This window comes from Mastomys coucha, unplaced genomic scaffold, assembly GCF_008632895.1.
Source record: "Mastomys coucha isolate ucsf_1 unplaced genomic scaffold, UCSF_Mcou_1 pScaffold6, whole genome shotgun sequence".
Classification (NCBI taxonomy): Eukaryota; Metazoa; Chordata; class Mammalia; order Rodentia; family Muridae; genus Mastomys; species Mastomys coucha.
Genome location: NW_022196912.1, coordinates 5199149 through 5210373, shown reverse-complemented (window position 1 = coordinate 5210373; position 11225 = coordinate 5199149). Strand labels below are relative to the sequence as shown.

General features: G+C 38.2%; 2 protein-coding genes across 3 annotated transcripts in view; one reads left to right on the top strand and one right to left on the bottom strand.

Annotated features, from left to right (window-relative positions):
- Positions 1-3232, top strand: part of Msh6 (mutS homolog 6) — a 17473-nt gene extending 14241 nt beyond the window's left edge. The window contains exons 6-11 of the mRNA XM_031356795.1: positions 411-679; positions 1391-1508; positions 1701-1790; positions 2474-2628; positions 2714-2913; positions 3014-3232. Coding sequence (XP_031212655.1) covers positions 411-679; positions 1391-1508; positions 1701-1790; positions 2474-2628; positions 2714-2913; positions 3014-3095 — 914 coding nt within the window. The 3' untranslated portion in view covers positions 3096-3232. The remainder of the gene's footprint in view (positions 1-410; positions 680-1390; positions 1509-1700; positions 1791-2473; positions 2629-2713; positions 2914-3013) is intronic.
- Fbxo11 (F-box protein 11) overlaps positions 3202-11225 on the bottom strand; it is an 83185-nt gene continuing 75161 nt past the window's right edge. For both annotated transcript variants that reach the window (XM_031356605.1, XM_031356604.1), the window contains exons 15-23: positions 10872-10994; positions 10693-10778; positions 9450-9526; positions 9220-9363; positions 6513-6623; positions 5552-5659; positions 5232-5340; positions 4648-4746; positions 3202-4564 (exon numbers count right to left, since the gene is read on the bottom strand). In XM_031356605.1, coding sequence (XP_031212465.1) covers positions 4435-4564; positions 4648-4746; positions 5232-5340; positions 5552-5659; positions 6513-6623; positions 9220-9363; positions 9450-9526; positions 10693-10778; positions 10872-10994 — 987 coding nt within the window. In that variant the 3' untranslated portion in view covers positions 3202-4434. The remainder of the gene's footprint in view (positions 4565-4647; positions 4747-5231; positions 5341-5551; positions 5660-6512; positions 6624-9219; positions 9364-9449; positions 9527-10692; positions 10779-10871; positions 10995-11225) is intronic.

Here is an 11225-nt window from a genome sequence, read left to right as displayed (position 1 = left end):
AAAAAAAAAAAAAAAAAAAAAAGATTACAGTGAAGACATGGAAAACTTTGTTTTTTTGATGATCTGACTTTGTGGCCTAAGCTGGCCTGGGAACTTACACAGATGCCTGCCTTGGCTTTCCAAGTGCTGGCACCAGCAGTAGTTTAGAACAAAACAGAACAAAGTACAATACTTTGTGTGTTGGGAGTTTTTACATAGTTCTTACAGAGGTCTCTTTCCACCATATGGGTCCTGGGGGGTTGAACTTGGGTCACTGGGCTTGGTGGCAAACACCTTTGGTCTGCTGAATCCTCTTGCTGGTCAATTTTTAAAAGAGATATATAAAGTACAGGTACTGTGTAGTGGTTATAAGTTTACCCAACAAGAAACTTAAAAAATAATGAAGTCTTACTTGTATCCTCTTTTGACAGATGTCTTACTGTGCCTGGCTAACTATAGTCAAGGAGGAGATGGTCCTATGTGTCGCCCAGTAATTCTGTTACCGGCAGAAGACACACTTCCCTTCTTAGAGCTTAAAGGTTCACGACATCCCTGCATTACAAAGACTTTTTTTGGAGACGATTTTATCCCTAATGACATTCTAATAGGCTGTGGGGAAGATGCAGAGGAAAATGGCAAAGCCTATTGTGTGCTTGTGACTGGACCAAATATGGGGGGCAAATCTACACTCCTAAGACAAGTAATTTATTCTTCATTTTCTATTAAGTAGAAAGTAGTTGTAAGATTATATAGCAAATGCTATATAATCCAGTCCTTTTTCCAGAGAGCAAACTCACATAAAAGAAGCAAAGGGAATCTCCTTATATAATTAAAGTTTTGTCTCATCAGCCTTTTGGCTCTTAGCTAATGTTAAGGAAAACTGCTTAGTGGTAGAAAACACATGTGTGAGACCCCGGGATTCTCATGAATTTAGAAAATACATTCATGATGAGTAAAATTATAGAAGTTATATAATAAAACAATGGTACTGATTTATGCTAGAGATTTTTATGTGAATATATATTCTTACTGCTGAACTTACATACTGTCCTCTCCCTAGTACTTCTGTTAAAAAATTAAGACTTGTTAGAGGAAACAAGGCACCATTTTGACATAACTTATCTCTTATAAGGCTGTAAATAGTCAATCATTGTAATCTAATTTGCTAACAAAACTGGCCGTATTGTATATATCTTTCAACTTTAAAACAAGTATAGAAGTTATTGTCTGAGATAAATTTGCTGGATCCAGGACTGTGGTTCCAGGCATTGGTTAAAGTCTTTGTTTGTTAGCTAGGCTTTACTTGTATGGAATACCGGATTCCTACTTAACGATTCTTGAATCAAATGTGGATTGTGTACAGAGAGGTTTTAAGGTACTAACCATCATACTTTTCCTCCCATTTTCACAGGCTGGTCTGTTAGCTGTAATGGCCCAGATGGGTTGTTACGTACCTGCTGAGAAGTGTAGGCTCACACCAGTTGATAGAGTGTTTACTAGACTTGGTGCCTCAGACAGAATAATGTCAGGTGAGTTGCTTTTTTCTCCCAAGGCTTACAATTCAGTTGGCAAGGATAAAGATAACCTGCCTTTTGTTTTAAACTTGGTGTTATTAAAAAAAAAAAAAGTTCACAGCATACACATTTTTAGTTTAAATTCTTGCTAGTCATATTCAAATAAGATATAATAATCTGATAACTCAGTTCTGTTTCTTTTTTTAGGGGAAAGTACATTTTTTGTTGAGTTGAGTGAAACTGCTAGCATACTTAGGCACGCAACAGCACATTCTTTGGTACTTGTGGATGAATTAGGTAAGACAGTTTTTGTTTGCATGCCCATGTCCTGTGATTTCCTGTCATGTCTCGTAGGCAAGAGCTGTCCTACATCTTCCAGCTCTCCTTCCTCCTTTTAAATACAAATGATTCATATATGCTCATCACTTCGAGCATGCATAGCAGTGCCTTGGGAGGGAAGCACTTGGATGTCCTTCCCTTTCTTTTTATCTCCCTTTTGGTTTTGAGATATGGTTTCTCTACATAGCCCTGGCTGTTCTGGAGCTCACTATGTAGGGTAGACAGATCCATCTGTGCTGTGATCAAAGCAGTGCCTGGCTGGACTCATTGCTTTTAACTGCTGAGCATCTATTTTTTTGGTGATGGTGGGGGGCGGGCATGTGGAGGTCAGAAGACAATTCAGTATGTAGCTCCCTGCTTATTTTTCATTTTTGACAGCGTCTCACTAAGTTGACCAGGTTGGCCTTGAAACTGAGATAGCTGAGTCATCAAGCCTTTGAGAGCTTTCAGTTTTTTATTTTTTAACCTGTTACAGCTAAAGCTCTTTCCCCATGTACTTGGGACCTGTTACATGGTGCCACTGAGTTACCGGAGGATACATGGTCCCTCTTCCCATTCTGCCCTTCTATACCTGAATTGAAGGTGATTATTATTGTCACAAGGTGTACATCTCTTAATGTACAGTAACTTCACTTCCACAGGAAGAGGTACTGCAACTTTTGATGGGACAGCGATAGCCAATGCGGTTGTTAAAGAACTTGCTGAAACCATAAAGTGTCGAACACTGTTTTCTACACACTATCATTCATTAGTAGAAGATTATTCTAAAAATGCTTGTGTGCGCCTAGGACATATGGTATGTGGAATCAAGTAGACATTTTCTCCTATTTGCATAAAGTAAATAGTAGAACTGTAATAAAATGAACTCTTCTTTTTTGAAGGCATGCATGGTAGAAAATGAATGTGAGGATCCCAGCCAGGAGACTATTACTTTCCTCTATAAGTTCACTAAGGGAGCTTGCCCTAAGAGCTATGGCTTTAACGCAGCAAGGCTTGCCAATCTTCCAGAGGAGGTTATTCAGAAGGGACACAGAAAAGCAAGAGAATTTGAGAGGATGAACAAGTCATTACAGCTATTTCGGTAATTATCAGTATAATCTTCCCATAGCTGACTTTAAATAAAGGCGTTGAAGGCTGCTACAGAGACAAAGTGAAATCGTTTTCTTTTTCTTTTTTTAAAGGGAAGTTTGTCTGGCTAGTGAAAGGCCAACTATAAATGGTGAAGCTGTCCATAGACTGCTGGCTTTGGTTAACGGACTGTAGACTACATTGAAGCTGTCCACAGGTTGCTGGCTTTGGTTAACAGATTGTAGACTACATTGCAAGCTGGGTTGACTTTTGAAAAAGCTGGTAAATTCAGACAACATTATGATCTAATAAACTTTATTTTTTAAAAATGACCATTTTTCCATTTTCTTTCTAGGAAATTAAACCCTTTTAATTCTTATCTACCTTCTACATAATGGTTATTGAATACTCCACAATATATTAAGTCTAGATGTTATGGTACATGCATACACTTTCAGGCTGTTTATACCCACTGTCACCAATACACATAAATGGGGGGGGTCACTATGAAACTGTATAGAGCTGTATATATATACTGGTCTCAGCTTAACGCAGGAAATTGCTGTAATTTCCAGCTGTTTTGTCTAAACTGTTCAAATAAAAACTATGAACAGAGTTCAAATACAGGACTGTTTTGAAGAGACTTTCTAAAGTGTACTTTAAAACATAGTAGTTTTTACCTTTCACAAAACTGAGATACAAGAATACTTTTGTTTTACAGTGTGTCCCTTCCTAGGAAGTCTCATTAAGACACTCGCTCTTTCTAGGGGTGGTCTTTGAAGGCTGCACAGGGAAGGGAAGGAAATAATAGTATTCTTTCTAGGGGTGGTCTTTGAACGCTGCACAGGAGAGGGAAGGAAATAATAGTCTTAACTTTTCTTAAAGGATACCAGAAACATTGCTGGATATAATTTAAGATTAGTGTTTTTTCTCTTTCATAGAAAGAACGTACATACTGGGACATGAGTACAGTTACAGCAAGTCTAGGTGTGCTAACAAAACAGGGCACATTCAAGTACAATAAGATTTGCTTGAAATTAAAAACAAACTACATGAGATTAAAGCATTAAAATCATATTCTCAATCTGAATACATGTTAAAAAAAAAAATCAATGCAGAAGTGCTAGCTCACATTTTCCCATTTTACAAAAAGCCATTGGTACCCATGTCCGTAAAGGCAGCAACAAAGCTGCTGTCTACTGAAGATTACTACTGCAAATCAGACTGCATTCAATGCTCGCTGTAAAAACACCAGCTTTTCACAAGTTGGTATCTGTACAAAATTGCAGCTTATTTCTTCACTTCTGTCCCTTCAAAAGTCTTTACACAGTAATGCTAAAATACCCAGCTTTGAGATCCTGAGTCAATATATTGCCACTTTCTTTTTGGTAGCTTGAGCTTCATAGTGTCAACTGACCTTGTGTATCCATTTTTTCAGTACAGTCTCTTTCTGTAGCATGGGCAAGTATTTTATCTTCCAAAAGATGTTTTAAGTTATGTTAGAATGGCAGGGCTTTTTCTTTAGGGAAGGAGTTCAGTTGTGCTGCAACGTATTAGATTCTATAGGTGGAGCAGAGTCATATAATGTATCTGTATCGTGTGTAGGCTCACCAGCTAATGTACAAGGATTGGACAGTGTTCCAGCACCACAGTCACAGAAAAACCTAAAGCAAAATGAAAATGCAAGAATTAGCAAAATGGAAGGGAAGTAACTGGGCAACACTGCAACACGCATACTGCTACATACCTATCATGTCTAATGAACTCTACATCATGTCCCTGATGGCACTTCTTAATGCAGTTCACACATATGGCGTTGCGATCTGTGGTGTTACAAGTATGACATCTAAAAAGCAAAACTTGTATTATTGAACTTGTCAGAAATTCACAACACTGCCTTTTACGACTCTGTCTCTGAATTTTTTTTTGTGGCTGTGAAAGGGAACTATATTGTATCTGCTCAGGAAAACCCGGGTTTATGGAAAACCTGGGTTTATATAAATACAGACAGCCATGCCTTTAGTCCCAGCACTTGAGAAACAGAGACAGGAGGATTTCTCTGAGTTCAAGGCCAGCCTGGTCTATTTATATAGCAAGTTACAGGACTACACTACCATTTTGGGGGTGTAAAGAGTCAGAACTAAAGGGCTTGGAATATTTTATAGATATAAACAACTTGCAATCAATTAATTAGTTTACACCCCCCCAACCCCCGGTATTTAGTCTTTGATTCTAGAGCTCAGTGCATACAATAGAACCAAAGATGTTAGGCAATGACAATTTAAAGGAATCACTAGTCTCTGTATTCAATTTAATAATTTAGAAATATACCTGTAGAAGTCATGCATGGGATAGCTGGTATAACTTGATATTTTATATAAACATTGTCCTCTACTAACAGCCTTTTCTATGGCATCTTGATTGTTCATTATTTTGTTATCTGTAAAAACAAAAAAATTTTCAATAACTAGCCAAGGATACAATTATATGTAAGAATAGAAATAGGTTTCCTTTGTATAAAACATTCCAATTCTTGGAACAAGTTTAAGCCAGACTCAACGCTGGTTGTTTAAAGCTGCTGCTAAGTTGGAGAGTGACAGAAGGAATCAACAGTGCTTTGTGGTCAATAAAGAACTTAAAGAACAACATACCTTTCATTGTCACATTAACACCAGATGCTAAAAACAGGCCTCCAAATCGGTTGTTAAAGATCTGATTGCCTTCTAGTGTTGCCGTTGCATGATTTGTAATTTCAATACCTGAAGTGAGATTTACAAACAAGTCGATGCATGTCACATTATACCATTCTTGACTCTCTGCTAACTAGCTAGAGAACAAACTGTAAGTATTTTAATCAGTAACAACATTCAGTTGACAACTGAATGTTGCTGTCAACTATACAGTCAGATATGACAAGTAAACTTGGGGGCATTTTTTTTTTTTTAAACTTACCGGAAAGTTCAACAGATGGAAGGAGACTGGAATAAAGGATAAAGCTAAGTATAAAGGGGACACTACCCAGGAGTATGCTGAAATAGTACTTTTTTTTTTTTTTGGAGACAGGGTTTCTCTGTGTAGCCTTAGCTGTCCTGGAACTCTGTAGACCAGGCTGGCCTTGAACTCAGAAATCCGCCTGCCTCTGCCTCCTAAGTGCTGGGATTAAAGGGAAATAGTACAATTCTAAATGGTTATTTGAAGTAATGAAAGTAATTCTTGCCGGGTGGTAGTGGCGCATACCTTTAGTCCCAGCACTTGGGAGGAAGAGGCAGGCGGATTTCTGAGTTCAAGGCTAGTCTGGTCTACAGAGTGAGTTCCAGGACAGCCAGGACTACACAGAGAAACCCTGTCTCAAAAAAAGAAAGAAAAAAGAAAGTAATTTTTTCCTCTTAACATCTAGAAATTGTCAGAGGACTCATTTATTTGTATTTCCATCTGACCACAAACTTACTCTAGTTCATGTTCAAACATTAAGACTACTTCTTTAAAAAGTTGGCATAGAGTAGATTTCAAATAGGTTCTCTCCTAATAACCAAATAACATATACCTTTCCTTCAAGAAGAACCTTTATAGTTACAGGTTGTAAAATAAGCCACAGATAAAAGAAATACAAACCTGCAGCAAATCCATCAAATATTCTGTTTTTTCTTAAGACTGGATGACTATTAGTGCTGATAAGAACACCTGCTTGAGCGTTCCTGAAAATATCATTTTCTTCAAGGAGACCTACAATTAAAATACCCAGATTAAAGCTAATATATATATACATATAGCAAACATTGTTGAAACGGGGTCTCAGGCCTAGGCTGGCCTGAGTGCTGATAATCTCTTGGTACAGGATGCACTGCCATGCCTAATGCATGCAGCAAGCTCTGCTAGCCCCTTTAATTTGACTTCTTCTTTCTTACTGCATTATAAATTAACCCTTCTTTAGTTCAAAAGAAGGTTTTAGTAATTTGCAGAATTATGATCATTTTCCTTATTCCAGTCTCCTTTCATTGGATACTCTCATATTCAGTTTCTGGGGGTTTTAAAAATTTACACTAGGCAGTGGTGGCGCACACCTTTAATCCCAGCACTTGGGAGGCAGAGACAGGTGGATTTCTGAGTTCAAGGCCAGCCTGGTCTACAGAGTGAGTTCTAGTTCAGCCAGACCTATACCCTGTCTCTGAAAAAAAAAAAAATCATTTGCATTTGAAGTCTTAAGAGTATACTCTAGTTTATACACAACCTGTTTTTAGGTGAAGACACGGCTAAGTGGTTAGAGCACTAGCTGCTTTTTCCAAGGGACTTGGGTTTGATTCCCAGCACTACATGGTAGCTTACAACCTCGATTAACTCCAGTTTTAGGGGATCTAAAGCTCTCTTCGGGCCTGTAGGTATCAGGCATGCAAAGTGTTACACAGACTTTAATAACAACAACAATAATAAAACCACCAGTGCCTGTTTTTAATACAGTAAACATTTTTTACATGGGTGTAGAAATTTTATTTCAGTAAACATCTGACTTCAGGTATTTATGGACATTGCTCACTGCAATGTTCTTTCTTCCCCTTGCATGGTAAGAACTAATAGATAACTGAGCACCAGCCCCAACACATTCCCATCTATTTATTTTCCATGCATGTTTGTGCACCATGGGCAAGCCAGAGTCCAGAAGACGGCATTAAAATTCCCTAGGACTGGAATTAGATAAGACTGTAAGCTACCTTGTAAGACTTAAACCCAGGTCCTCTGCATGAACAGATTCTCCTGCCCCATCCCTACCCTTGTAACTTATAAATAACTTCTTGCCTACTTTATACCAAGTCCCTGCTTGTAACCAGCTTGCTTGCTTGTCTTCCTCATTCTCATTTATTGAATATGTAACATGAATTCAGAGGGGCATGTGTGGAGGTCTCTGGCTACTTTGTGGGATATGGGGACTAAGTACAGGTCCCCAGGCCTGTGCACAAGCGCCTCTACACACTGATCTATCTCGTGGCCCTCTAATGCAGTTAAGACAGTTAAACCCCGACTGCACATAGAAAACCTTACCCAACTTCAGCTTGGTTAACTTCTTATATATTCTAAACCATATCAATTTCCTTCAGATTCTGTTAATAATGTGCCACTCCATTTAACTGTAGATTTTATGGATGTCATACTGTTTTATTCACTGTATTTTGCTATCTCTACCATAGTGTTTGGTACAGAGATGTTCCATCAGGCATTAAAAAGTAAATAATAGGCAAACAATTATACTTAGAAGGCCCTCTACCAGTTGACTATCTAGAGACTTAGCTCATTTTATTTTATTTTAAAGATTTATTTATTATATGTAAGTATACTGTAGCTGTCTTCATACATTCCAGAAGAGGGCGTCAGATCTCATTACAGGTGGTAGAGAGCCATCATGTGGTTGCTGGGATTTGAACTCAGAACCTTTAGAAGAGCAGTCAGTGCTCTTAACCGCTGAGCCATCTGTCCAGCCCCAAGTTATTTTATTGTAGACACCTCAACACTCTGCAATGAAAACCAAGCCCTCTGTACTTTGTCTTGGGGGTGTGGGAGAGGGCAGTCTCACACTGAGCCCAGATTGGCTTTAGACCCATGCCACTTCTTGAACTTCAAACTTCCAGGTACTGACATTAGGTATAAGCCACTATAGTTGAGTTATCCTTACTATGTTTTATAAAGACTATGAGCTATGTTACTTAGCTCTTGAATTATTAAAAATCTAATCTCCTTGAGGTTCCATCATTGATGGGACCATCACTGTTCTGATGTATTAAATTATTTCAAGCACTGGTAATTCTTCATGTACGATAATACAGTCTTGGGTTGCTGACACTGGAGCAGCAGTGCTTTGGATTCAGCACTGTCTCCCAATCTATGAAAGATAATCACTGTGGGCTAATGCTGCCAGGCAGATTGATTGGCCTTATGGATCAAGTTGACTATGTTTAGTTCTCTAACAGTTACAGAATCAACACTTGTTTGCTACAGTTGCATATGTTTACACACTCATTAATTCGTCACATCTTCTGTAACTTGACTTTAATGTTAATTAGATTAGTAAAAGGACCAGAGTGAGGAGTTACAACTCTACCTTCAAAATGCTTTACTGACAACTGGCAGAGTTGAGGTGGTTACAAAAGATGGAAGCACTATAAATATTCATTTGTCTAATTCTAGGTACTAATTTCCTAAACCATCTAAGGATGCGATATGGAGAAAGTTTCACTTATCTGTAAATTTTAGCTGGTGATGTCACTGAACATTAAAGACATAGAACAACAACACAAAACTGGGTTTTTCACTAATGCAAAATTAATAATACCTCGACCCCCATTAAATATACAGATGCCACCATCTCTTCCATCATGGATTTTATTTCTTCTCAGTGTAGGATTACTATCTGTTTTAATCCAGACTCCAGCCATTGCATTGTCAAATATTTCATTGTCTTCTATACAGCCTAGACCTATAAATGTAAAATTTAGGTACATTATTTAGAAGGCATATTCCTAAAGTTTATTAATGCAGAAAAAAATGATGGGTTAAACATACCAGAATTATAAACTAGAATTCCACCATTCTGTCCTCCCCAAATTTTGTTGCGTCTAATTTTGGGGTTGCTTCCAGTCCTATGGGTGAGAGAAACAAAAAACCAAAACAAAACAAACAAAAAAAACAATACCATTTCAATCATTCCCATTATCTTTTTGTTGTTGTTTTTGTTTTTCGAGACAGGGTTTCTCTGTGTAGCCCTGGCTGTCCTGGAACTCACTCTGTAGACCTTGAACTCAGAAACCTGCCTGTCTCTGCCTCCCAAGTGCTGGGATGAAAGGCGTGTGCCACCACTGCCTGGCTGTATATCATCTTTTACAACAAATCGTGGCAAGAACTACATAGGACCAGTGAGATGGCTCAGAACTTGACAACATGGCTGATGACCTGAATTCACATGGTGGGAGGAGAACTGAGTTGAAAGCTGTTTTCTGAACTTGACATCTGTACTTTGTACACATACCTGCCCACATGCATACACAAAACAAAAACTCTTTATAAATTAGCTAGTACTTAAAAGTTTGATTAATCCTGTTTTTCCCATATAATCACACTTTGTGTCACTTTGCTAAAGACTATGGCTATGGAGCCTCCATAGCTAAGTTAAATGACTTTACATCTCTTCTCATATAGGAAGTTAAATGTTGAATTTATAATCATTAAGACTCTTAGGACTCCTGGGCCAGGTGTTGTGAGTGGTATATGCCTTTAATGCAGATCCTTGGATTTGAAACCAGCATGCTCTAAATAGAGATCCTGTCTCAAAGAACAAAAGTCAAATGCCCGTCTCTCCCAAAACTTAGAACTCCATAAAATATTAAAGAGTAGATAGAAATGGCCATTCCATGCTAGACATGGTACTAGTATGTGCACCGGTATTACAACTGTGGAAGCAGACTCTCAGTCAGATCTCTGTGAGTTCCAAGCCAGTGTGGTCTACACAGTAACTTAAAAAGTTTGTTTAATAACTACAGCATAAAAACAGAAGTTTCCATTTTATAGAATGCCAATGACATGGCAGGAATAAGGTAAGGGCAGGTAGCAGCTGAACTACTTTGGACTGCACAAGAGTGAAATGAGCTCTTCGGCATATACTGTTAACTCTTGAATAAGAAAAGCTACACATGCAACAAGAAGTGAATACACAGAAAAGAATGACTGCCCACTAAATACACAATTTTTATAGTCTATGTACTACTACTAAGTCCTTCCCAGAAGAAAGCCAAGCTAAGAAGGCATTTACCGTATCTGAACCCCTGAATACATATGATTGTAGATGTCGTTGTCTTCTAGAACACCATGTCCATTGTCATAGAAATAAACACCAACCTAAATTTGAGGGTAAAGAAAAAAACTCTTTCATGTCATACTTTTTTTAAATAAAGCATTACTGATTCAAAGAAACCAAGTAAGCAATCTTGCCTGCTTGCCACTGTGTATCCTGTTTCTTCTTAGTACTGGTGTGCTGCCAGTTGTCACCCAGACACCAGCCAGAGTGTTGCTGTAAACTTCATTTTCTTCTATTACGCCTTGTCCCTTTTCATGCTGAATACAAGTTAAACTAGTTATTGTACATGTTGTCACAGCAAATAGTCTTTAAGTGTACTTCTCCCTCAAACAGTTCTGCCAACAGCTGTAGTGTTTAGGTTTTTTTTCCTTAGCTGGGTAAGGAAATGATGACAACTTTCTTCTTTTCTAGTGTTGGTAACTGAACCTAGGACTTGTGTATTAAGAATATGCTCAGCCGGGCAGTGGTGGTGCACACCTTTAATCCCA